The 27,993-nt window shown below is 40.0% G+C and overlaps 2 protein-coding genes across 12 annotated transcripts in view; one reads left to right on the forward strand and one right to left on the reverse strand.

Moving 5' to 3' along the window:
• Positions 1-1,150: 1,150 nt before the first annotated feature.
• HPGDS (hematopoietic prostaglandin D synthase) lies at positions 1,151-26,137 on the reverse strand. Its single transcript, XM_068681758.1, has 6 exons — positions 25,988-26,137; positions 15,560-15,693; positions 6,625-6,717; positions 5,092-5,201; positions 1,915-2,013; positions 1,151-1,375 (listed from the first exon to the last, which is right to left on the reverse strand). The coding sequence occupies exons 2-6, from the start codon at positions 15,690-15,692 to the stop codon at positions 1,211-1,213; spliced, it is 600 nt and encodes a 199-aa protein (XP_068537859.1). The 5' UTR covers position 15,693; positions 25,988-26,137; the 3' UTR covers positions 1,151-1,210.
• LOC137856401 (melanopsin-like) overlaps positions 15,714-27,993 on the forward strand; it is a 76,761-nt gene continuing 64,481 nt past the window's right edge. For 7 of the 11 annotated variants that reach the window (XM_068681743.1, XM_068681744.1, XM_068681741.1 and 4 more), the window contains exon 1: positions 15,717-17,476. The gene's annotated coding sequence lies outside the window, so the exon portion shown is untranslated. Of the gene's footprint in view, positions 17,477-27,993 lie in introns of all 11 variants that reach the window. The other 4 variants (XM_068681752.1, XM_068681750.1, XM_068681757.1 and 1 more) reach the window with 3 other exon arrangements.

Raw genomic sequence — 27,993 nt, forward strand, 5'->3', positions numbered from 1 at the left:
GGCTTTATCCAGTAGTAGATAATATACATGTAGTAGATAATTTATTATACTTGAATCAAAGTTGTGATAGAATATAGATTATAAAAATAGTGCCAAACAGTACTCTCCACCCAGAGTGCAATCTGAAGTCTTTCACTGAAGAAGAGAGTGGAAGATGAAGAAGGAAAAATCTGTGAACAGCTACAACAAAATGCAAAGAATTGCAAAAGCAGGTAGATGTGAATACACATCTCCGCTTAAGATTGGACCTTGCTTTCATTTCTGCCAGTAACTGTTTAATCTCTGAACTTCTTGATTTATGTCACTTCTATAATTACACGAAAAGGGGGGAGGTAAGTAAGGGGAAGCACTTTCCCGGCATTGTTCATTTGCATCCCAGAGGATTACCCAAGTCTGTTGCGGTTTATCTACTTAAAACAGACAGTGGAGTCCTCTTGCAAGCACTTGTCTCCCCTTGAGTTTGGGTAAACTGCTTGCATCTACAACCCACCCTGTTGTTAGCAGTTCCACATACCTGCTTATCCCATTGCTGGAAGAACAAACTGTTTATTCATTTGTTTTGTTCTACACCTGTTTTCACCCTTGCCACCATTGTTTGTTGCCTTTACTAGAAGAGATACTGAGCAATTGAATGTTTTTGCAGCTGGAGAACTAGTACTGGGGTGGGCAGCAGCTTGGCTGGGCAGCTGCATTGTTTGTAATGGTGTAACAGGAACAACAAGTGTTTGAGAAGTGTGAAGATTGTTGACAAAGTGGGTAGTTCCTCTTTGTATTGGCTGTGTCCTTAACCCTCCCAAATATTTCTATTCTCCTTTATTCTGGTTTCCTCCAGCACTGAAAGTCAAAAAAAAAAAAACAAAAAACAAAAAACAAACAAACAAACAAAAAAAACATATCTATATAGTTGAGATTACTTCTGTCCAGTAAGATTAATTTCTCTTCCCTTTGAGAACCCACCGGACATTAATTGGATTGATGAAACACTTCATTAGCAGTGAGGGAAAGGTAGCTGGAGCTACACCTCTGCCTCAGGCTCTATTCTACTCAATCAGCTTTTTAGATGCATCCTCTCAAAAACAGAAGTGATAGAATCTGATTTGGATTTGCATACCCATGTGAAATTAATTCAAATGATTCTAAAATTAATAACTTAAGATGCTTGCAGTGTTTTAATCAAAATATGAATTTGTTTTTCTACTGGACAACTGATTTACATTATTGTCTTTGGTCTCTTCTGGATCCAGGCTGCAATAGCAGGAAGTGCTTGCACTCTGTCCCTGAGAGCCAAAAGCCTGGGGTACTTGTCTGCCAGGTCAGGTTTGCAGGACAGAAGTGTTGTACTGCATACATCCCAATAGAAATCGGCCCACGTTACCTGGTGGAAAGGGGGAGAACACAGTTTTAATCAGTAATCTCAAAAGCTGGGACTACTAATAGTCTCTGCAAACTACAAAAATGAAGCATGAATTGATCTGCCTTGAGCTTTTTTTCTTTAAGTTTATGGCTACAGAGCTAGGAATTAGATACAATGCAAAGCTTAACAAATAAAAATTTGTTAAAATTTGTAGGAAGGACTTGATTTTTTTTCTTATTTTTATATATTAAACTGAGCAGTGACTCTAAGCAGAATTCTGAACTCATATCTCTATGAACTAGTACAAATGCATTTAAAGTTTGTGTCAACATGGAAACTGATTTGGCAAATACAAATCTGTCCTACTTTGCCTTTTCTAAAGGCATGAGCAAAACTTGCTTTGCAATTAAGCAACCAGTTGTGTATCAGTAAGAAAAAACACATTTTTTTTTTTTGTAAGATACCATGGGATGGCGCAAAATCCAGAAATTCAGCAATAGCCAACAATTGCATTTTACTGGCAGTCTGGTTGGCAAGGGAGAAATAAAAATAATACTTACAGATTTCCCCACCAGCCATTTGTTATCCCCCAGGAAAGCATCCAAATCTTTCAGTAGCTCAGGTGCTTTGTTGGTGAGGATGTCATTAAATGCTTGTTGCTGAGGGAAGAACAAAGCACATGTACATCAGTGGGTATGCACAGCAGCCGGCAAAATTAAATTCTTGGGGGTTTCTTGTGAGAGAGATGGACAGAAAAAACTGGAGAAGGTGACGGTGGAATCGTTTGGTCTGGCCCAAATTTTAAAGTATTCCCTGTTTCTTATTCCCTGCTACTCTTTGGAGGAAGGAATCTGTTAACATCCAGGTAAGGATTAATGAAGCAGAAGTAGCAGATATTTAAGATAAAAGCAGCAGCAGGTGTCAGTTGAGTATGTGCAAATGGGCACTGTACAGCTTCTGAAAACTGAAGTAATTACCTGGGAGGTGTGTTAGATGCCCCAACACCCAGGCTTTGACTCTGAGCCATGCTGCTCCCTTAATGCTGCAAGATGCTGAGTGCTCCCACAGAGCAGTGTGTGGTGGTGCTGCTCATCTACAGGTATTAACAGGGCAGGAGCCCTGCACTAGATTTGGGAAGAATTCAGCGATAAAACTAGACATGTAGGGGACTGAAGCTCATGGTCTCTTTCCGCATGCAGTCTATCAAATTTCCAGAATCCCATAACCAAGTCTTTCCTGCTGTCAGTCAAATCTTGGCCAGTTATTTGTCTTTGCCTGCCCGTCTTATGTGAAGCATGCAGCCAGGTTTTTGAGCTTTTGCTGGATGCATCTTTGCTCATTTATGTTAGTGGGTTATTCTCCATTTTTTGTCCACACAACGAGATTTGGGTTGCTTAAAATACGTGGTATTGAAGGCTAAGGTCTGTACTGAAGGGTACCTGCCTTATTTGCATGTTAGTGGATGCAGGATAAGACTGAGCAGTGGTGTTTCTCTGCTGTTTCCCCAAGCAGAAAGTTTTGAGGCCGCTCGTAAAGAGTTAACTGTTTCTCGGGAATAAGGAAGTATTCCTCCTTTTCTCTGGCCACCTGTATGGAAATGAGTGATATTGCAAACTGCTGTGGTTAGCTGGTCTGTCCTGTGGCACAGTTGGGACAGTTAATATTTGACTTTTTCTTGGAGGAATGCACTCAACATAGGTTAAACAAGCACTGCTGTATAATAACAGAGTTACTTTCAACAGCTTTGAAATTCAGATTAATGAAGAAAAAATAAAAATTAGAAAAGGCAGCAGACTAGATGCTGGCTGGAATACAACCACTATTTCTGCAGACCAAATTGAAGTCTTGGCATCTCCTTCTGCTAAGAGCTCAGTAACTGAGTGCTGGTACTGCAAGTAACAGCCAGAAGTTTGCAACCCAGAAATGTTGTAGCTGTAGGTTTTCTTTTTTTTTTTTTCTTTTTTTTTTTTTTTTTTTAAGTGTAACCACCTCCTGCAAAAATATGTGTGGGTATGTAAGAATATATTATTACCCTGCATTATATCTTGTAGTCAGTAAGGTAGTGATCTGTCCCACCTTCCACCTGTGTTCACTTTCCTTTGCCTGTTTTCATTTTCTTTCTTTTTTTCTTGCTACTGGATAGGTACGATAACACCTCACTCAAATCGTGTCAGAAAGAAAGGCGTTCCTCCTGTCACACAGGGAAATTTTCTGACTTTTCTCCTTTGCCATGTGTAAGTTATTTTAATCTTTTTAGCTCACAAGTCTCCAGTACTCCACACTTCCACCACAAGGTGGTGGCAGTGGATCCAGGAGGAGAAAGGGAGAATTAATACTGCCAGAAATACCAGAAACACCCAGAACAGCAAGGTTTTACATCATCTTTGGCCCCCACGCACACCCTCGCAGCATACGTGCACTCAGGCACACCAGGCTTGCCTGTGACCTCTCCTCCCTTCTGCGTTCGGCGGTGGTGGCGTGAGCTGGGCCTGTGTTTGGGAGCAGTGCTTTGGGACGAGCTGGGGCACAGCCGAGAGCTTCCCCGTGACAGAACAGCGGGACTGTGGCAGCCGTGTTTCTGCCCTGCTCTGTGAGCAGTAGTGTGGCTGTTCCTCCATTGCTTTAAAGTCATGAGTCAAAGCTTCCCTCCCCATGTTAGAAAACTTCAGGAAGCCACTAGGCGATGAAGTAATTGGTGTTTTTTAATACTGAAACTTACACATATGCTTTCCTTCTGCAAGATTTCAGAGCGCTGTGGTAAATTTCATCGCTTATTATTATTTTTTTGTCAACGTTTTGTCTTTCACACTTTCTATAATCCCATATCCCACTCAGTCTGAAATGTTTGGAGGTAGGTGGCTGCACTGGTGGTTAATGGTTACGTGTGGTGTTACACCACTTTCCTGAAAGGATCGGGTCGTCTGCTGGGTCAGAGCTGTGCATAACCAGTACGACGCCGGAGTTCACTCATCCATCGCCCTGTCGCTTGAGCAACAAATCTGCAGGGCTTGCATCTGCAGTTCTGGTAAGCGAGTATAGCGAGAGAGACAGATACCAAAAACCTCAGGTGCTGCGGGACTTGCCTGTGCCCCTGCAGTACCCTCAGCATTGGTATTTGCAGAAGCACCAAAGAGGACAGTGACTGGGCCTAGAGGGTCTGAAGAACACGGTTGTGGTGACAGTGAGGGAGGTGAGGATATGATGCTCGCCTTTTCAGCAGCACCCACAGCCTTATGCTATTCTCGTAATTAAGTGAAAACGTTTGTCCCTGGCAGCTGCAGTTACTGAAGACTGACACAAAATGTCAAGAAGAAATCAAGAAGTAAAAATAAAAAAGTGTAGATGGGATGGAGCTGTTAGTCCTGCTGAGTTAGCAGAAATAGAAAGTCTGGAGTTTAGTCTGTGGCAGGACACAGGTATTACAGTGCTGGCTGGGATGGGAGTGTCCTGTCTTGCCCCTCTGAAGAGCAGTTTGATGTGTGTAAGGTGAACCAGGGAGGGAAAGCTGAGGATGACCTATTGCTGCTTCCACTGGGAGCAAAAATCAGGTGGAGGAGGAGGAGACTTTGGCTTGGTTACTCTTGAGGAAAAACCACAGATGTCCTCCAGCTCAGCTATGTTGGGGTGAGTTAAGATGATGGACCTAAGGGTTGGCATGTGCCTGTTTTTCCAGGAGATGCCGAGAAATGCGTTTGTGGCTTAAGTGGTATCTTTGTTTAAATTAGCGATTGTCTTACTTTCACTTCCTGATTTTTCTCTGCCCATGGGAAAAGTGTCATGAAATCATCGATGGTGTCCACGATGGCATCAGCCAGGGCCTGTTCCACGGGAGTCTGACCTGCCAGCCCTGTGTGAAGCAAGCATAAGAAGGGAGGTTACAGCAGCAGCATCTATTATTTGCACTGACACGTAAGCAGCATGGTCTGGATTTTCCAGAGGGATGCTTCTGTTGCAGTCTGATGGGAAAAGCCGTCAGGGGAATGTGTAAGTGGGAACTTCTGACTGTAAAAGGAGCACAAAAAGGAGCACGGTTCCAGATCAGCATCCTGATAGGCGACTGGCAGGGAGGTGGTGTGGGTGGAAAGAAGACTTTCCCATCATTTTTCGCTGCCTCATATTACCACGTGGAAGCTCGTCATTCCCTTCCCTTGCAAGTAGTAGATGATATCAGAGATGGAGGAAATTGGCAGCGATTTTATTGCTAGACATGTGAAAATACGTCATGCTAGTGTTTTGGAGAATAGTGCTGGGTGGTTCTCCCTGTTTCCTCAGACGGAAAACGTGGGATATATTGGAGACATTTTGAAAGGCAGCTTGTGTCTCTTTGCTGAGAATACTTTAAAAGAAAAAAAAAAAAAAGAAAAGAAAAAAAAAAGAAAAAAAAAGATAGCACTCACTTCCCAGCCCGTCTTCAGTTTGCTGATGTTCAGCACACCACCAACACATCTGCCTTCAAACAGACTAGGTTTGCAGATGAGTCTGAATGACAGCTAGCTGGCCTAAAGCAAGCCCTGACTACTCTCTTTGATTACTGACATCACTAAAGAGTCTTATATCACTTGATCTAGTTGGTTGAGTGCTTTCCTAGCATGTAGTATTTAAAGATGAGTGAAGTCACCATCTGATCTAATCTCTCTGCCAGCACAGAATAGTTGCCTAAATCTGCTTCAGAGTGCTCTGTCTGCTGGCTGTGATAATCTCTAGTGCTTTCAAAGGCTCCTCGCCCTGGTGTTTCCTGGTTAGTAAGACAGCTCAAGTTTAGCTGTCTGGAAAAGCACCCGGAGAGCCATAAGGAGTCACAGGGACAGGTTTTCTGTCATGCAGAGACAGGAGAATAAAGTTAGCTGGCCGGGAAAGTCAGGCCAAAGCCCAGGCATTTAATGCAGAGGGAAACTCAGATGTAAAGGGGATTATTTGTGAGTTTTCCTCTAAATGTACATACCTATGGTGCAAATACAAAGCTCTGCCAAGTGACTTCAACCGAACATCGTGGCACTTCATGCTGCAGACTGTTATTTTGAACCATGCTTTTTGTTTGTTTGGTCGGTTGATTGGTTTTTAGTCTTTATGTGACATTTGAGTGGCTCTAAATTTTGTCATACAGCTCCAGTGTCCTGCAGAAATCCTTCTGCCTGGTTGGGCTTGTCAAGCTGTTTGCTTCTGTTTTTGCTGTGATTGGATTTTTTTATTTTATTTATTTATTTATTTATTTTTTCAAAAATGTGAAAGGCTGGTGCAGAACAGGGCAAAAAATTTGTCAAATGTGTTACCTGATTCTCTGGCAAGGTATCTTGCTATCGCCAGGCTCTGGTGAATGATAACTCCGTCTACTTCCAGAATAGGGATTTTTCCAAACGGGATAGCTTGGAGAGAGGAAAAATAAAATAAAATTTAATCACAACCCTTAACAGTGGGAGTCTGTAGCAGTTGCACTTTTACCATTTTCACCCTTGGAGGGAAAGCATGATTAGAGCACTTAAGAGTTTCACAGTATTTCTGTAGGGAAATGTTATAGACATAGTCTAAAAAGAAGAAAAGTAAGGTTAAGGAGGTAACCAGATCACAATGCAAGAAGGCAGCTGTAGTGTAGAAATCAAGTATTGCATTTCCTATTTCCTAGCCTCCTGCTCCGAAGCCTGAAGAGCCCCTAGATATCCTGAATTCCTTATGCAGGGAGACTTTTCAATAGACTTATTTTTCTTTTTCTTCCCTGCTTTCTCGTTCCCAGGAGAGTGACTGTCAAGGTCAGGCAAAGCACTGCTAAAGATTTTGTAGTGCGGAATCCAGCTGAGCTATGAAAAGCAAGATTGGGCCAAGACTACAAAGTTACTTTTTTGCTTGTTGTTGATTTAAATTCAACAGCAGTGATTCAGAGAAGTATCTGGATTTCTGAACTTATCTTGTGATGAGCCATTTCACGTGACAATTCTCCAAAACAGATGGTGTGAAAGCTTATCTCACCGAGAAACAAATACAAATCTCACACTGACACAAATACTAAGGAGATATTAAAATCTGCTTGACTCGGCTTGCATTCAAACTAAAAACTCAGTTATGGGGAAAAAAGCCTTCAGACATTAAAGATAGGGGAAGGCAAACTAAGCAGGCGTGATGGATATGTGTAAGAGTTTGATATAAGAAATAAATCTTACTTTTGAGCCATTGATTTAGTAATATAACATATGTGAAAACTTGGGCTGCTGTTGTGCTGTGTTTTGGCCAGCATGCTATCAAATGGGGCTGGAACCTTGGAACAAAGCTGAAGCTGGGAAAAACAGGGAAAGCTGGAAAAATTGAGAAGTAGGTGACCACGGGGTCACCAATATGATACGTGGCAGAGAATTCAAGGTCCAATAAATCATGTGTAGCATAAAGGGAACACACTCTAGACATCTATTCTGGTTCCCTCACCTATTCTGGTCACTACAAAAGTCTTCGCTAGCTTGTGATTTAAGAATGCCAGCAGAGTTGGCTGATGGGGTGGGAGATTTCTCTGATTGCTCTGTAAGTACAGGGCTTCCCTGAATGTCATCTCATGCAAAGTAATGTGAAATTGTCTCCTTTAGGGTGGTAAGAATCCACTCGTGGGGACCTGCAGCTGTTCCCCAGAGGAATTTTAAATCTCTGTGTTTCAAATGATGTTATATTATAAATTTGGTGTATGGGATTGCAAGTGCTGATCAATCCAGCCAAATGCTTTGTATCTGGTCTTCATCTTCATTACACGTTTTGTAAATAAGATGCGTGCTCATCTTAAGACTGGCTTGCAATATAAAAAGTTGGTGATGGAAAAGTGAGAACATGGGCTTTTGGAAAGGTGCAAGGTGTTTTCAAACCCAGGAGAACTGTCTTTATGGGACTGCTGGAATGCCACTGCTATTCGAGGATTTAGTTCTTAATGAGCCTGATCTACAAAAAAGACTCTGTGCATTGCTTAACTAGGTTTCCTAAAAGCAGTCTAAATTGCTTCAGTCTTGCATATACATTCTTCCTGGGAATCATGGAATCATAGAAAATCCTGAGTTGGAAAGTACCCACAAGATTCATCGAGTCCAAATCCTGGGTCCCTAGAGGACCACCAAAAATCAGACCACATGTCTGAGAGCACAGTCCAAATGCTTCTTGAACTCCAGCAGCTCGGTGCTGTGACCACTGCCCTGGGGAGCCTGTCCCATTGCCCGACCACCCTCTGGGTGCAGAACCTTTCCCTAACCCCCAGCCTGACCCTCCCCTGTCCCAGCTCCATGCTGTTCCCTCAGGTCATTTGTTTTAATTATCATTTTAGATATGGCTTGGATCGGACTCCTTATTAGCATAAGCTATGGGAAATGGAGGAATCCATGTGTCAGTTCAACTCAGTGTCTTTAGTGATTTAATTTTTTGTTGCTCCTGGAGGTAGCTCAGCTCAGCTGCCTATTAGATGTACACCTGCTTTCCACGAATGCTACTGACCTCTCTGCTTTTCTGACTCCTATTCCCCCTGTGCTAAGAAAGTGCACCCCAGATTGTATGGGATCTCATGGTGAGTGATTCGGAACACTTTGTTCTAAAGCAGATGAATGATGAAAGGAGAAAAATAATGAAGCCTGATGCACTTGTGACCTGTTTGCAAAAATAATAATAAAGTTGCCACATGGCTCTGTGGTTTAGCATGTAATATGTGAGAGTCACGTTAGGTACGAGAACTTAAATGTCAAATCTATATCTGCAAAATTAAATTGGCAGCTGCACAAAACGTCCAGGATTCTTGTGTGGATTTTCTCTGCATCTGAGCACAGTACCTTTTTTTTTTTTTTTCCCCAAGTTCAGTGCACTGTGAGGCCAGTATAAATATCAATGCTGATGACTAGCAGAAGCAAGAGAGTGCAAAGAGAGTTAACTGCTTTACCCCAGGGACAAAACATACAATGCTTGTTGTTATTGAAACAACAACTGACTTGTTGCATAGAAGACTTCACATGTTTCTTATCCAGGGAACAGCAAGGTCTTGAGAAATCCACATATTGCTTCAATGAGAATCCAGACAGGAAAAGAGCATCCCAGCATGCTGAACTGAAAAGCTCTCTGGTGGTGAAAATGAGAAAGGCTTTGGTTCTGTGCTGTGGACTTACAGTGCAGAATGCCCTGGGCACCAGTGTGTCCAAAGCCATGGAGATGTGAAATATTTGTTCATGTCGGATACCAGCACATCCTTCAAGCACATGTGAGTAGAGTGGGTGGGTATGTCACTGCCAGCACTGTCTGCTTACAGTGGTTTTCCAAACACCCCAGACCAAACCAAGGCTGAGCTTGGTGAGAGGGTGATAGATGAAGTGTAGCCAGCTCAGGAGCACTGCGGGCTACCCTGAAGGAGTTAACTGGCCCCAGTGAGAGTGTGGCTGGTCCGAAGCAAATTTGACTAGGTCAACGTGACTAAGCCAGCCTCTGTAGCAATAGTTGTCAAAACACAGCAATGACAGTTCAGGTTGGGAAACTGAAATTGCTTAATCCAGGAACCGAACAGACTGTTTTCCACTGAGTTTACACATGGAAGGGAAGTCGAACAGCCACAGCTTTGACTGGCGTTTTACTCTGTTGCTCATTAGAAGGAAAATGAAAGCCAGCTTGTTTGCTTGCTTGATGACAGCAAAAGGAAATGAAACATCTTTTTGACAGTTGAGGAACATGGGTGAAGGTGCAAAAGACAGCTTCAGGGTAGCAGTGTGGCAGTTCTGCTTCTCAGAGATTTGGCCTTTTCTGGATTATTTTATTTTTCTGGTGGCCCACAGGAATCCTAGTAATTTTCTATACCCTCCTTGAAAACATCATTAATGCCTCTTCATGCTGTTGATCTGTTTACGTTAAGATACGGTTACCCTTTCCTGGAAAAATACACCCTAATTTTTAAAATTAAAAATACACCAATATAGCTATTGCTTTGTGTGCAGTAGAAATATTCATACTTACATGACTCATAATGCAGTATAAAATTAATAAATCAGAGTAGATTTTATTGCACATTGTCCCATGGATTTTAAATAAAGATTCATTGTTGTGTGATTTATAATGGGATAATGGGGCTCTTTTTTGGTTAAGAGGTAGTGAATATATTGTTATCATTACTAAGCAATGAAGTCTTTAAAGCATAACAGATGGTAAATGGAAGATATTATTTCCTTTCTTGTGTCTTCAGAATGTGATTTGGTTATTTTTCTTTCTTATACAGAACAGGACATTTTTATCATTTTTAATGTTGTTAATGGTGAGATCAAGCAGCTGAGATTGATGTCATAGTACATGGACTAGTCAAAAATGGGGGAAACTGAGTGTCAAAGCTATGCTTCTTACTACAGTGTCTTCAATGAAATAGATTCTCCTTTGCATTGAAAACTGACCATTACTACTTTCCCCTTCCATTAATATTTAAATTGGATCATGAAAAACACATCAAATACTTCGCATCTTCCAATAGAAACATACAAAATATTTACTTTTTGTAAGGCCAGCAGAGGAGCAAGGCTCCTGAGAAGTGGCCAGACTGGAGTTGGAGACATCCAGCATCCATAACTTTTAGAGATGTAGGTCCAGCTTTAGTGGTGCAGCTATTACAACTCAGATTTCCATTGGAAGACACTGCTATGCCCTATCTTTTACCCAGTGCTAGTTATTGGTATACCCATTTTAGCTAGAGCTATGTAGCAGCCAGTCTTCAGGAAATGGGGCGGGTGCTCCCTCACAAAGTTCTTGTCTGCTGCCAGATATGTCTAAAGATTCACTTATTAGGTTGGAAATATTTTCAGTGCAATTATTCTGTCAAGTTTCCTGACGACCTTTCATGAACCATTCCACCCCCTAAGCAGTTTATGGGATGTTTACAACTACTAGTGCAATTAAAGCATCATTTGCTATGACTATAAAGTCTGCGTAATCGTCATTGCTTCAAATTCCTTGAATGAGGGACAGAGCAGTGGCTGTTCCTGCACGCTAGCCCAATATTTCAAGGGGATGCTAACTCTGTGCACAATTGCAGGGGATTCTCTGCTTTATCATGTCTTTTGTCAGTGCAATGGCACTTTTTTGTGAGGAGTCTGTTACGTGGTAATACAGATCTTGACAGTGCCTATTATGTGATTGTGCATAGATCTTGAATTGACTGCAGTTTAAATGTGGTACATTCAAGTCAGTCCACTCAAAAGGAAATGTAAAAAATGAGCTTGCTTACTTATTTTGACAATTGACTTTACATAGAGCAACAGGTCATGTAAAGTTCCTGCTTGAGATTCAGGTGTTCTTATTTATTTATTTATTACATTATGTACTAAGCTGATGAACACTACTACTTGCATATTAGCTTTCCTAAACTTGTTCATATAAAAAAGACAAATTTTGCCTGAAATGGAAAATTTACCAAAAACTATCTGGTTGGTAACAACAGGAAAATCAAAAAATGTTGAGCTACAGAAAAAATTATTCTAGAGCGTATAAGCCAAATGACATATGTTTTTAATTTTATAAAACATAAAATTAACATAAACATAAAACCTCTCCCCTGCAAAATAAACTCCTACTACTTGGGTGTAAACAAAATCAAGTGAGACAGTATTTCTAGGAGCAAGGAGTAACTTATTTGACTGAAGAAGCTAAAACGACAAGCTTGCTGGTGAGAGCCACTTGAAAATGCCAAAACAAACAACAAAAACATCACACTTTTCTGTCCAGTCCAAAATTAAACTTACAGCAGCTGCAAGTCTGCTTACTAAATGAACTTACTGCACGTTAATCTCAATGCAGGCATTTCCTATCTTCCTTTCAATTTTACAGAAAAGAAATAATGAAGTCTCTTGCTCAGAAGAGTGGCAGTATTTTCTAACTTGTATGGGATGATGATTTGGGTGGGAGGGTGGTGTTTGTTGTGAAACTGCACTTTAATGTTTTGGTAACTGATAAAGCAAACCTCTCCTCTGTGGAGACAACTCCTTGTGCTCTTAGAGAAAGTCAAAGAATTTGACCTGTTCCCTTGAATCATGAAGAGACTATCCTTGTACTTGAAGGCTTTGCCGTCTAAAATGGTTTTAGATCTACCAAAGATAAATGGGTAAATGCAAACATACTGTATGCAAATGTGCATAGTTCTTAATAGAAAGCAGTTTGACTGTGTGTTACTTCTTAACCTCAATGTGCAATGAACTGGGCAAATTTTAATCATTTTTGAGGCCTACAAAACAAGTGGTGTATACCAAATTGCTGCTATTTTAGCTGTTGTTGCATCAAAATGTAGCTGTAATTCCCCCTACTGTTTTAGCACCCTTTTTGTTTTCACCAGGCTGAGATCGACTAGAATCTGCTAATTGAGAATTGTTCTTATGGGAGCAGACACAACGCAGGCAAAATGGGAAAAAATATACCTGAGCTTCACAAGAAGTCATCTCTAGACTAGAAATGACAGTAGTGAGAAAATCCATCAGCAGAGTGAACTATGCCTGTGTGTACTCAATGGGTTGGAGAGAAAATTGAAAATTTTTGGCCAAGTTCCTGTAACTCGCTTTCCCAAGGACTGGTGTTTTTTCTGATGGCCATTCCCTCTTCAATCCAGTCCTCCACAGAAGGAACTGAGGCACATTTTGAAAATTCAGGTTAACAGGGAATGCAAGTGGCTTGTTTGCCTTACAGTGAAAGGTTTCATCTGCCATATGAAATGTTATTGTCGTGTTAAGACACACAAACCCTACACAACATAGCTGAGAGGCAATTGTTTCTCATGCTAAGTCATGTCATAAAGCCAGTGTTTAGGTACTTATATTGGGGCAGTGACCATTGATCTGATAAGATGAAAGGCTGTTTGCCTTAAAGCCCTGTTGCTACCATTTATGCAGAGTTCCGCTTCATGGTTTGCTTGGGGAAGATTAGTTTGTCTGGAATTACTGTGAGTAACAATTGCTCCACAGAGGAGGAGGACGTGGTAGTCATCAGCTTTTTGGTCTACAGGCAATTTCCTTAGCAATGCTACATTGTTTTGCAAGAACAAGGTGTCTTAACTCTGGTTTTAGTTGAATCTCTTGCAAACTGTCTGCAATGCAGGCACCACTGGTGGCAAAAACCTCCATTATCAAGTCTTACTGAGGCAGAAGTATAGCATCCAGGTATGAGATGTATTAGCACTTTCAGTAATACAGCTAACTATTTCTTGATATTTGAGGGTTTTCCTCGTCAATTAGCGTGATTCATTCCAGTTCCCATCCACTGACTGACTGAAAGCAAAGCCTGAAATTTCTAAACCAGAATAAATTTTGCACAGATGGTTTCCTTAATCAGAGAGCGGTAGCATGTCCTTGGAAATCATTGTACTGAATTTCTCATCTACTGTGAAATTTCATCCAGGCTTCAGTCACAGCAGAGGCTGCTATGAAAGGCCATTAGGCAGAAAAAAATGAAAAATCCTAATTAACCCTTAGTAAATCTTCTCACACACTTTTCACATCACATAAAGAGAAAGAAAGAAAGACATCCAAAGGTTAGATGCCCTAACAATCATTCATTAAGGCAGCAGATACAGCTACAGACAGCGTGACTTAGGATTTCTAAGGTGCCTCTGCTCCAAGTCTTTTGGTGGTAACGGGGTTGCAGCAGGGCATACACTGTAGTGGATAGGGTATATAATGCTTCACAGGGAGGTTCATCCTATGAACACTGAAGAATTGTGCACAGGAAGAATTTTCCTGCATTATTTAGTGTGTTGGCTTGGACTCTGGGCATATTCAATTAGAGATGTAATGCCTTGGCTAATAGACCTGCTATTTGAATAACTTTTCCGAAGATATAAATACCTTTGTAGCCTTTAAGTCACTATCTGTGTTTTATCTTTTTAATTTGTCTTGCTTAAATTCTAAAATTTTGGATACTGGCTTTTCACGTTGCTAATGTTCTCTGAACTTTGTTTCAGAACATAAGTTGCTGTGTGCATCTGAATATGTGTATAGCTAAATATGAGAAAGGTCAAAAATAAGATTTTTCCTCAATTCATTTGAATTCTCAGTCTTGCCTCTGCTTCACTTCCCTGAGTGGGGAAGTGGGGGGAGAGTGAGAGAGAGGCTATACCACATGGTCAGCAAGCTTTAAGCTCAAAGAAAAGGTATCCAAAGTCAGTCATCTCTAACCAAAAATAGCCTCTTTCCACTGTTTTGCTTGAACTCTTTGTGGGTTGTTAGCTAATGTTTTCTGGATTTGAAGATCATTGTTTACTTCAACTGCTACAGGACAGCAGCAAGTGCTTGCATATTTGTCATTCAAGTCACTGAGAACTTTTTGGGAAAGGGTTGAATTTAATTTCACCCTACAAGAATTAGGTAGCCTGCTGACTGGACTTACTTAAAGGGTGTCAAAACCTACTAAGAAACATTGCTTAATTAATGGGAATTGCATTGTGCATTAGTTGTGCATTTTCCCCAAATTTAAGGTGCTATTCTTCCTTCTGGATGTTTAAACCTTCATAGCCTGTATACAAAGCACATGACAACTCCACAAAATGAAGGCACGAATGTTTCTGATTTCATCTACCCAGTCTCCCAGCTCAAGCTTGGTTTCATTTGAACTGAGGTTAATATAATGAGCAGAAGTAACACCCAGGTTCAAAGGAGGTTTCTTTAACTAAAAAAACTTGGGACAGAACATGGTAGCCTGCAGCGTGCTCTCAGAAGGCTTTGTAGGGCTGTGCTGTTCTTGGGAACAGCAATACTGACATACCTCTTTTGATCCTTTTTTTCCTTCGTCATTAAGTCATCTGATTTATTTTCTCTCATCACTTTCCTTTGAAGACCTTTCTCGTTGCAAAGGTGTGTCCTTCTTGGCAGTTCTTTTCCAATCTGGCTTTGTAAAACTGGGGTGAAGGCTGCAGTGTGGTTTTTGAGACCAAACCCTCTACAGTACTCAGGAAGATTAGCACGTATTTGGTCTGCTTTAGACAGGCAAAAGCTGAACTGAATTGATTGGGAGTAACAGCCCATCTGGATGACAGCAGGTCACTCATTTTAGATTACTTGAAGATTTAGGTCTGAACATCAGGAATGACATTTTGGCTGTCTTGAATCTTTGCAATAAAATTCGCATATCTTACATAGAATCTAAGAGTTGAACATGTCTCTCTGGTCATGAAACACATAGGTACCTCCCCAGTTGCATTTTGACATCATATCTAGGGGAGCTTTAGATACAAGAATCTGTGCTACTTACTTGGTTTGATTTTGGGCCAGTCTGCTGCTTCTATCCTGTGGTCTTCGTACTTCGTGCCTGAATAGGCAAACAGGTAGCGGCTGATTTCTGCTCTTCCTCGCAGATTGAAGTATGTCAGCTTGTAGTGGGGCATCCTTGAAAGGGAAGTCACCGGGTTACTTTAGACATGAGCAACCGAACTCCTTTTTACCAAAATACACTGTGTGTGTGTTTGTGAAACATGCTCGTACAACACACTGGAAATATTACGCTAAGCTATGCTGTGTTGTAATTTGCAATCACTGCGTTAGTCACTTTGCTCTGCAGTTGTCAGCCACAATATTCAGACACGGGCAACTACAGTTCAACCTGCAGTTGCTCCTTAGATAGCTCCAGAAAATGGCTTGATTTTTCAGTGGTTTGAAGAACTCTCAGCCTACACTTACTTCTGTTGTGACTTCAAGCCCAGGCCATTTCTGAAGTGTTTCTCAGAGTGAAATCTATAATCTAAAATCATATAGTGTAACAGAAAATAGCTTCTTTCTTGTGTAGTAATTTTGTTCAAGCTTGCCCTGCTCAGCCTCTAGTGCTTATGGAGATTTCATTCAAGACAAAGTCAAAAGAACTGGCTAAGTGTTGAAATTTGGCTTATTAACTATTATTACTTTACTTGCATAGGCAACTGACAAGTTATTTTAGAAACAAAATTTGCTGTGGCAGCTAGTCTACACTGTTGTTCTGAAATAAACACCATCAAATTCTTATAAATCCTTGTACAGAACCCAAAGAAGGCTTGAAATGACTTTGTTAGGTTTCAAGTGAATTTCTTCCCTCAGTTCATGTTTGGAGTCACATTGCAGGATGGTTCAATGTTTTTCATAGTGTAAGAAGCAACAAGAGAAAACACTCATCAGCTGGATTGTACAGCAAAGATGATGTAGGAAAGATGAACACATAAGGCCTCTTTAAACCAAAAAGAAGCTTTTAAACTCCGTGCACATAGCACTTTAATATGAGGGACCTGTGGTCTCAGCTGAGACTTGAATGTATTGGCTAAAAGAACCCACATCCACTTCTAATGCAGAGGTCTTTCTCATTGAGAATGTTTCAGCCTTAAATTAGATCTTGTATGTTATTTATCATCCTTTTTATGTACACATAGTTCATAGTGTTATTAATAGAGCATGCAACACAGACAATTTGCATTGCACCAGTAAGGAAAGGGAACCATCAGTAAGGAAGGGGAACTTTTTTTTTTTTTTTTAAATGAGTAAGCGTTACTGGCCTTGCAAGAGCAGCAACCTTCTATTTAGTCATCTTGCCTTGGAAAACATATGCCTGAGGGAAGATGTATCATCAGCTTTCACTTTAGAGGGAGAGGCTGTTTGCTCAGGGAAAAGGGGAAGGCTTGTACTTCATTCATGCTGAAGTGCACAAACTGCATTTGCCACTTTCTCCTCAGAAGTAAAATCATCCACTTTCCATACAAATAGTAGGAAAGGGAAAAAAAAATCACAGCAAATGAGCACAGAAGACACTGCTTAATTTCCTATGAAAGACACCTGCTATCCTTCAGCACACAACAGGGTCAGAAGAGATTATCAGTAAAGGGAGATGTTTTAAAGTCAGCAGCTAGGATTGCAAGCAATTGCAGGCAGTGGGAGCTACCAGTGGAGATACCTACAAGTACTTTGTACCAAAAGCATCACTGCCATTATGTCTGAAGCCAAGGAAGTGTTTAATTTTGTATCATATAAAAGAGGGAAGCTGCAGGCAAAATGAGTTATATTTTACAATGTGGTTAGTTTCCTACATGTGTTATTTAACAGAAAATAAATGTGCTGTTTGGCAAACAGAACTTGCAAATTACCAGCCTAGTTGTTGTTTTCTTTAAAAAGAAAACTTCTGAGAATTCCAAAGTTTTCAAACGTGCCTCAGGTAAGTGATGTGATTTTGTTATTGTGTTTTCAAACTTTATGCACAGGTTTATTACAAGGCATAGTCTTTAAAACAAAAATCCCCTGAAACCTCTGACACGTAATAAGCTTGGGTCATGTGTCAGTGTGTGTAAGAAGAAAGGATGACTTTGGAGGGTGTTTTTGACTTTTCTCTACTTCTGATTTTGTGTGGTCATTTGAGAGGAAGGGACAGCATTTAAGGTATGAGGAAGGCTGGTCTAGAGATGAATGAAGCATAGCTTTTCTGGAGGCAAGCATCTTGAAGCAGTCTAATTTTTACTGTGGGAGAATTTTATATATAAATGAGAAAGAGGAGTACAATCAGGAGTAGCAAGGTGATGTAAAGAAAAGAAAATTTTGGCAGAATTTCAGGAAGTCTTTCTGGCTGTTGTAGTAGGCTGTGGAATATTTTGGTCTATCAAGGGAGTAGTGGAAACTATTGTTTGAAGTGTTTAAAGAAAAGCTAAACAAATTTCTAATAATAAGCTGTAAGAAGTGATTAAATATTTGCAATGCTGATGCGTATTTAAGCTTATGATTTTTTTTCCATATGTGAATAACGACCAAAAAAAAATAACCCTACAAGGAGTTTACCAAAAATACTTGACATTTTAGAGGACTCTATAGTTTTATTGTAAGCATGCTTTTGTAAATGTTTGTAGTGCTTGTAGGCTTTATTTTTTATTTGTATTCATTGTGAAATGTCAGGAGTAGTGCTTCCTAAACAATTCCACGTAGATTTCTAAATGAAAGAAAAGGTTGTGTTCGGAATAGTTTTTTGTTTTTTTCTTTGCTAAACTTTAAAGGAAAGAAGATGAGGTTGGTTTTTCCTTTATTTCATCCTCCCGCTGTGTTTTGTAAAGGAATGAAATGTGAGGAACAAACTAAATCTTTTAATATATATGTACATCCAAAGTGATTGAAAATTGTAGTTCTCATTATCTGAGAACTACAATGCTGAGTTTCAGGTAGTACTAGTACAGAAAAGGGGAAAAAAAATATTGCTAAACTGGAAACTTTATGAAGAAATCTGGAGGACGCAGAAGTGAACATTTCCAGTGTCTGCAAGGTGTGCAGTGCTTTTGCTTGTCCTGAGAGACAGTAGATGTCCTTGTCCACTTGTAAATCACAGTTGCACAGCATGCGTTTTGCCCACTTGAGACACCGTCATGTAGAGATCTCTGTTGTCAAAAATCCACCATTCTAAGTAATGTAAGGAAAAACTCCTCAGTCCCCCGTCTGCACTGTGAAAAACTATGTTGTGTTTTTTTCCTATAATATATAAAGTCTGGTTCCATCACTGTTAGAAGATTTTTAAAACATCTAACGTTTCCCTCCAGCAAGCACAACCAGTAGTGTTGGGTTGAGGTTCTCCATTGTACCTCTACAGAACAAGCTGTCTGTTTGGAAGAGGTGATGCTTTGCTTTGTACGTTTATTTGTTTATGTTGGGAGCTCTTTAGGGCTGGGCAGCCAGGGCCTTGCACGGTAGTTGTGTACAAATAACTATGAGCGCACCAGTCATGGTTCATACGAGTTGTTGTGTAAAAATAAGACATAGCAGACCACTCTGGGGCAAGAAAAAGACATGCAATCAGCAGAAGTTAACACCTGTGCTGGTCTGGGGGTGATTGACCTCGTAGACAGCAAATTTGGGTGGCAAGTGTCCACCTGTGTCACAGGTTTCCTCCGTGTTCCAAATCAAATGGTTTTAGTTTAACTGATAAACATTTCATTTTTTATTAATAAAACCCCAGAGAAGGAACTCCTTTTAGATGGTCTATGTTTAACATACATGTATAAGTATAAGATAGAAGTATGACAGAAGACTCCTGCCAGAACTTTGACGTAGCCAAGTAGTATGCAAGTCTGGTAGGCAAGCACTATACAAGCTGACAGAGATGTCAGCTTGAGTTTTTATCAGTAGTTTTTCACACAGGGAGCTCTCTTTCATATTTCTCTGCTAATATGACTTAGGGTAGCACTGGTGAAATTGGAGACCATGACTTAGCCACCAGTCAAAATAGAGAAGGTTGGGTCTTCCCAACTGAAGCTGGGGAGCTTGGTGGATATTTTTCCTTCCTTCTTAATACTGTTTTTAAAGTAGTTGCTGTTTCTTTACATGGAGTTTGAGCAAATTTGGCCTGAAAAAATAGGTGACTATGTCTGAAATGGATCCAAATCCAACAGCCTGATTTTGAATTTCCTACCAAGGAGGAGGTTGGTACTGCAATTTCAGGTAATTCTTAAATTTACTCACCTATGTATTTTTGTGGTGTCCTAAATGTACCATGCCACCTTACACAACCTAAAGTTCTTCTAATCCATCTCAGCTGAACATTTTCCCAAACCCAGCCGCTGGGTCCAACAGTGCTAATGCCAGTTAGGAAACATGATATAGAAAGGGAAAGGGGAGAAGTTGTCTGGCTCTGCTTTTCTTCACGGTATACATAGACAAAAGTGTTGTTACATGTTAAAAGAGTTTTTCCGTAGGCTACTTTGTCAGAAGTAGCCTATACAAGTATAAAGCATGGATTTTTTTTTCATTTTGTTTATTTTTGGATGCTTAGGAGCTGAGAAGAGTTCTGTTACTTTGTGAAGCATAAAGAAATGTATTATCCAGGAAAGGCACTGGTTAAAGGAAACTTATTATGCTTCATTTCACCTGTGAAACACTAGGTATATTAAGTTTATTTTTGCCTGATTGTCCTTCTCAAACATAGAGATTCCTCATCCCTGTAACTGGAGAGCAGAGGACTAAAGCAGTTCTCTCCTTCCCCAATTTTAAAATGTTTCCCTTTCCAAGTGATGTTTTTTTTCCTGCTATTTCCACTGAAGCAGTGGACATTTCCACGAGTTACGCAGCCAGGCAGGAGAGACCCGTGCGGCTCCCCAGACTGCTTGTTTCTGTAAATTCAAAGAGCCTGTCAAGCTTCTGTTTATAGCACTGAAAAAAAAAAAAAAAAGTGAGCTGATAAATAGCCAGGGTTTTGGCTGAAGTTAAGAGAGTGCAGATATTCAACTTCAAAGTCCTTTTTGAAGAAGCTAGATGGTCCTCTTTAATCATGCAGCTAAAAGAAAAAATCCTCATTTTCCTCAGAACATGGACAAAAGTCCTTTTCTAAAGCATGAACACCTGCTTCTTTTAAACATGGAGTCAAAAATATTAGAGGCTCAAAAGAGATTTTAGATCTTTGAAAACTAAAGACAATATTTTTTTTCTGCCTAAAGATGTTTTAATTGATTAACTCTTCTTTCGCTGAGAAAATTTCCATGCCTCTTTTGAGGATGAGGATTGGATAATATTGGTAGATTAATGGAAGACTTTGCAAGTCTTCATATGGAAGATTTCAACAGCGGCCTTTGCTTCTCAGAGAGTTGATGTCAATGTTTTCTTCCCACTCCACCCCAATTATAGAAAGTAAACTTTTTAATTTGATCCTTTCTTTTTCTATGCCAGATAGCAATCTGGACTTTGGAGAGGGAAAAAAAAAAAAAAAAAACACTGCACCCTCTCTTCTGTTTAACACACAAATCATCTGAAGTAAATGTTTATGCAACTTGATTTAGGACTGAGTTTTGAAATAACAAATCCTAAACATAATAGCTACAGCCTGATACGCCTTAACTTGATTTTCAAGATTAGGTGCAGACCTGCAAAGAGCTACAAGCACTCTTTTTTTTTTTTTTTTTTTTTTTTTTGGGTGGGGAGAGGGGAGTTCAGGAGTTTATCCAGTGCATCGGTTATTTGCAACCTGTGGTGGAAATGAGTCTTCTGACATGAGAAGGATCCTTAAGGCATTGCCACATGATTACTGAGGAGTGCTAGTAATACGTTCAGTGACCCTGCTATGTGCGTGAGGGCTTTTGAAAGCCTTATCTGTGTTGGTTTAAGCAGAAGATTGGGAAAATGCTTTTTCTGAGAAGTTTTTGAAGGCAAGAGGTCAAAGTGAAAGTAGTTTAGATGGACTGGCACTCTAAGGAACAGTGTTGAAGGAGGAGGTGAGTGTCCATTGGCTTTCTCCCAGCTGCCTTCACAATGATGGCTCCTCATGTGACTGCAGCCAAAACTATATGAACTCCAGTACTTGGAGTTCATCACATTCCCTTTGAAGTGACTGAGGGATGCTTGCATCTCAGCAGCACAAGGCAGCAGACAGGTGGTGATGGGCAGGTCCAGGCTAAGTACTGTCTTTTTTTGCTAGTAACACAGCTGGGAAGGTGTTGCATTTCTAGGTTCCTGAAAGAGCTGTTATACCTTCTTAGATAAAAATGGAAACAAATAAGCTAACATACAAAACAAAAACCAGAAATCCATCCAGGCTACTGTTTCCTGCTTTTTCCATGACCTCCATGGGAGGTATTTTTGTGTGTCAATATAGGCCTTTCCATACGTAGAACTATGCATAGAATCATTACAGAAAATATTAAAAAGTAGTGAAGTAGTGCTGCCTTAGGATGTAGCGGGCACCTTTTTCTCTTCCATCCATTCTCAATGCCCCATCCCCTCAAACCTACCTCTACATCCATCACTGTCCTTGGGAACACTTTCCATTAGCTGCAGCGGGCCATGGATAAGTATCTAGTGGGGGATACCATCCTCAGTGGGAGGAGGAAGCACCAAACAGGTTTTGGTCCTAACTCTATTTTAACCTATGTTTTTGCTAGAGTCAAAGCAAGTGTTGGGTTAAAGAGTAGTTCTTGTATGTGAGCACATGCTTAATTCGTTGAGTGGCCAGCTATCAATCTAGTGCCTTCACATCATCATTACTGAGCCAGACACCACAGTGGTGATCTGCTCAGTATTCCAACAAATGTCCTGGGAAAGGGCAGCTTCTCCTGCCTCATCTGCCAGGCTCTTTGGCTTATGACCTGAGCATCTGTGATGATTTTGCTTTCTGTTTCATTCTCAGCCTTTTGATTTATAATTACTTGGTCCCAGTTTTATGTAAATAAATTTCTGAAATTGTTTTGTACAGCCTCCCAAGATGTAATGAGCTTCAAATGAATAAATTACACACCTGAGAACAAAGGATATGGAAAAATAAAAGTGCAAGAGGATAAATCTCAGGAAATATCCTAGCCACTCCTTTGTCTGAATAATTTCTAAGGAGAGACTGTTTAAATCTTTTATTTCCTCATCAGATGTTTTAAAAATTCCCTGAAGCACATTGTGGTAGAACAAAAACCTAAATAATCATAATACTTGCCAACACCAGTCATTCTTGTAAAATTCATGCCTTGTGTCTGTTTCTGTAGTCTTCAGATAAATCAACACCCACTCACAATACCCCTATAAAGCAAAGGATAGCTGCAAGTTGCTTAGCTGTGTGTTAAGTGGATTTGTCAGCTCTCCAAAAGCAGCTGCTGGTCTTGCCAGGACAATTTCATGTCCACATCCTGAACTCTCAAGTTCATCCAACACCGTAATTTACGTAACAACCATCAAATCATCTTGACCACCTAGTATCTTTCATTGGGTTTGGAAAAGAAAGAGCCTTTTTTTTCCTCCTACCCCAGCCACGTGCGCGCGTGTGTATATATACAAGGGGAACTATGAACACCGGCTCATTCTCTTTGCTAGTCTAAACTGAGTTCTTTAACTGTCACATGTTGTGAATCCCAAACTAGCTGAGATTAAAGAGCACTTCAGACATAAAAGAGAAAGGGTTAGATTTTCAGGACAATGTGCATTTCCTGTAGCTACCATGGACGTAACCTGTTATAATTTTATTTAGTTTGCAGAGATATCTAGCACTGTCTGTGAGGCTTCCTGTGTCCTCCTCCTCTGGCCTACGCCTGGCGGTGCATACCCTAGTGGCACCAGTGTTTTTATCTACTGTTTTTTCAGATATTCTGAAATTGGTTTCACAGCAGAATGAGCTGGAGGAGACCCATTAGAGTGCTCTTTGGATACTGCCAGTCTGCTTGAGAAGATCAATGAGGAGAAATGCTACAGCCTCGAGTAACACCTGGACAGAAGGCTGGGGGACCACCTAGGTCTGGTGGTAGATCATAGATCACTTGACTCATGTTCATGAACTGCTTGGCGTGTAAATCTGGAACCTATTTGTCCCTACACTTCAGGAGAATGTACTTATTGGACAACGGTTTACAGCCAAGTCAATCTTTTTCATGGATACAATGAGCAGAGTCTAGCTCTGACTTTGGGTTCCTCAACCTGGCACAAAATACTCATTTACCTATGGCACAGAGTTACAGAGACTGGTGTATTGTATTTGTTCTTTCTGGTTGGCAAGTTAGGTTTACCACAGAACAATTGTGAAGCCTTTCAAATCCTACTTTCTGTATATTTTTATTTGTTGTGTTACTCCTCCAATTCAGCCCAGCATGAGGCAGTATTTGAAGGATCCTAGTGTCATCTATCAGTGGGTGGGAGTTAGAAATGGCAGCCTATGAAGGTTGCAATACCTGCTCTCCCATCCCCACAAATACCACCTGATGTAAAATAGGTGGTGTCACAAGAAAGCTTTGCCATTTTTTACCCAGATTGAAAGTGTAAAAGTGCCTATCTGATATTAGTTGAACGTCTTTGTTTTTTCTCCTGTTCCATTTCATGTTCTTGCTTTACAGGGTCATTCCAGCAATACTCTATAGTCATCTCTAAGGAGCAAATAGAGTATTTAATTTTTTCAGTTCATTGCTGTAGTTTATTTTACAGAAAATTTAACAAATCAACTACAGGTAAATGAGGTTCTTCACAATGTGTAGGATTTATGTGGAATTTGGCAGATTCTATTTATTTTATTGCATTTTCCTCCTGGACGACCTGGTAAAAGGGTGAAAATATTCACCTGTTTGAGATTTATAGCGTATATGATAAGTCTTCAGCAGACGTGAATACACAGCTTTCAGCAGTGTGGCATACCACTTGCTAATCAATACCAGCTGTAGCTGTTAGTGTAATTACTCCTGTAAGATTTTGCTCAAAAACGAGAACTCTCTTCAACAGTTTCTACTTTGTAACAGCTTAATAGAAGGCTGTGTATGGCGAACAGCAACCAGAAATCTTATGAGCAAATCTTATGAGCAGCAGACTGTGTTCAGTGGAGTATGAGTGCTGCACTGAGGACAACAGGCTGAAACATTTATTAACTGCACAAAACCAGAATTCTAGGAATCCTGATGTATAACTTTGGGGGGGGTTAAAACTGAGAGAGCTTCAGAGTAATTTCTATCAAAATAGATCTAGTATGTTTGTGTGCTGTCGAGACGGGATTTTCACATTATGTATACATTTTTAGGGAGTGGTAGATGCTTTTGGGGTTAAAAACAAAAAGGTAAACAAAAGCAAACTTCTGAAAGACCTCTCTGACCATTTTTTTCTTTCATAGTTTGCAGCTTTTGCATGTAAATGCACTAGCATTTCAAAATAGTTATAAGGATCATAGATGCTCAGGAAAAATACTTTAAAGCTAAGGTTGGTTTCGTAGGTTATATTGAAACAAGCAATAAAGGCTGGCTTTTAGCAGAAGAAATGTGCAGGAAGAGTATAGACACAGAAAAATGAAGGCATTGAGATATTAAAGGAAAAAAAAATCCTGAATAGATATTCAGAGCATCATTTTGAAGCAAAAGATAAAAATCAACAATGAAACTCATATTTTGGAAAGGAGAAAATGCAGCAAGTAGAAGCAGATGCAGAAGGATTTCTTCTATGAAATAATGGTGAGAATTAGGATGGGAGTACGTTAATCCACTGGTGAAGCAGAGGACAGACAGGAATTTGGAAAATGGACAGAACAGTGCATAAAAGTGACCTGGAGGAATTGGTTAGTGCTGCTTAATATTTATCTAATTCCTCTGACATTAGCCTAGATTTGGTTTGGTTATGTAAGTGAGTGCATATGTCAGCCTTCATGTCTAATAGAATATTGCTTTAAAATGTTTCCTTGTTTACTGGAAGTCCACTGCAGAACCTCAGGAGCTTCCCCACATCAGCTTTTTGCTGCCTTTTCTTTGGATGTATCTGACAAATACCTGGAGTATCAAAGCAGCTCATTACTGATAGTATCAGCTGCGGGTGAGAAGTGGGGGCTTGCTTTTACAACATGCCAGTAATTTGCTTCTTTGCCTCCAGAGAAGAAACCTCTGAAACCTGCTTGTAGAAGTGCATGTGATAGTACAGATGTATAAAGCAGAGCAAGGAGCTTAAAACGTCTGTAAGCAGCAAAAAAAAAAAAAAGTTTTATAGATGGGGCAGCTAAGTTACACATGCAGACGATGTGTAAAGCTTGTGGTTATCCCTCACGGTGCCAGCAGCTGTAGTCAGAGTTACACTGAATAAATTTAACAAAACTGTAAAAATGAAGTACTTTCAGTACTTGCTATACAAGTAGAAATATTTGTCAAAAACAAACACCATGCAGCTGGTATAGAAGCAGCCCTAAGGAGGGCAGAATAAGATCAGAAGAAAGGGGAAAGAAGAAAAGTCAAATTCTTGCAGTAAGGAAAGCTGAAACAGAACTCACTTTGGTGCAGTGCTATGTGGTCTCTTCCTCGGTTCACAGGAGCCTCTCTGAGTGCTGAACTCTGTGGAAAAGGCTCATATATACTGTTTATTAATATGCAAACCACTCCCCGTGACAAGTATGCTATCATGATTCTTCCACCACACACATATACACACACACCCCAAATGCATCATTTCCTTGGATAACAGAATAACAAGCAAGCTCTTTGGGACTTTTTTTTTTTATATATAAAAAACAAAACAAAACACTATTGCAGTAAATTGGGTACCGGAGGTTTTCAGCTTGAGTTCATGGGAAAGAAATACTTTGAAATGCTTTTTGGGGTAAAAAATAAGTAGGCATCTGAATGGTCAGACAATGGGGATATGAGCAAGATTTTTTTTTTATTTTTTATTTTTTTATTAAAAAATAAAAGGCATGGAACAAGCCAAGAAATGTCTTGGCTATGTTAGATTATCTCTAACTAACATACAGCCATGATCTGACCTAAGTATAAAACAACATATTAATTACCTGCAATTACATTAAAACAGAGGAGCCAGAAATAAAATAAAATAAACTTCCAGGCCTTTTTCATGAAGAACTAAGGGATTTAAGAGGTGGTTGTAGTTGTTGTTACCAGTGAAGAAGGGGAAAGAATATTCTAGTAAACCCTGTGCATGAGTAATGCACATTAGTAGTCAGAGCTCTGTGAAGTTACTGGTCCTTATCTTATCTTTTAATGTTTTCCCTCTTTACTCCAGTTCATTTGTACTTTGCCCTTAACAAAGTCTGTTCAATGTTGCTGTGCTTTGATTTTCTGTTCCTGTGTCGTCTACCTGCAGTGGTGTTGGAGAAAGACTTGTTGGTGTTAAAGGAATAGGTCTGACTTGTGCCTCACAGATCTGTTTTGGGGTTTCATTCATTTTTATTTTTTTTGTAAGTCAGTGGGTATCAGTGCTCTTTGCAGATGAAGAGCACTACACTAACCAAAACACTCACCCCTGTGATAAGGAGGTGCCAGAGCCTTGTAGCTCCATCAGTCACTTGCTGCGGGTCAACCCATTTCCATGCAATAAATCTATTCCAGCAGTGTTAGCAGCTGACCTTTTGGTCACCGCCATTTTTTTACAGCTGAGAGACAGTTTTATCAAAAAAACAAACCAATACAAAAAATTAATCAGGGCTGGTATAATCTGAGTTCTGAGCCAAATTTCTAGGCTAACCTTAATGGTGGCATTTCCTTGCTTTTGAGTTTGCCTTGAATTTACAATGCTGCTTTATGCTTTAATGTTCCTTTCCTCCAGCATGTCAATGGAATGGGGTAGTTTTGAGTACATCCCAAAGAGGGAAGTTAAAAGTGCTTTAACTAAAGCCATATTTTACTGGCTTTTAATTGGTCATTAAATATTTAAAGCAGCCTAAGGCACCATGGCAGTTCCTTCAGTTGCAGAGAAGCAGCTGGGAATTCCTCTTTCCATTTCATTATAAGAAAATTGAACTGGTATTTGTGGTTCTCAAAAGCTTTGCTTTTGGTGAAGACGTAAATGGATCTAATAGGAAACAAATTTATTTCATAAATATTTGCAAGGTTTTGAGCCACTGTGAAGCTTATGTTAGAGTAGAGTGTGGAATACAGACACATGTTGAGGGTTCTGGTTATGAACCCTTTTAGAGGTGAAATAGAAGGAATTCTCCAGGAATTGTTTTTAACACCCGGCAGCTTGTTCCTGCCTTGGCTGGATTACGTGGTAAAGAATGTATGGTAAGAATACCGGTAATTTGCTTTTAATATGAGGTGATTAATGAGTTAAAACTGTACCTTCTCTCCAGAAGTTTTCTATGTTTAGTTGGTATAAAGCACAAGCACTTCTTTGCAGTAGGATTATACCTCAAATGAATTACAAGATAGTAAAAAAAAAAAAAAAAAAAAAAAACAAAAAACCAAAAAACAAAAAAGCCCTTTTTTACTTTACCTGTAGGAAATCGACGAGAAAAGCTCTGCAGCCTGTGGCAGAACTACA

Source organism: Anas acuta, chromosome 4 (assembly GCF_963932015.1).
Source record: "Anas acuta chromosome 4, bAnaAcu1.1, whole genome shotgun sequence".
NCBI classification, from domain to species: domain Eukaryota; kingdom Metazoa; phylum Chordata; class Aves; order Anseriformes; family Anatidae; genus Anas; species Anas acuta.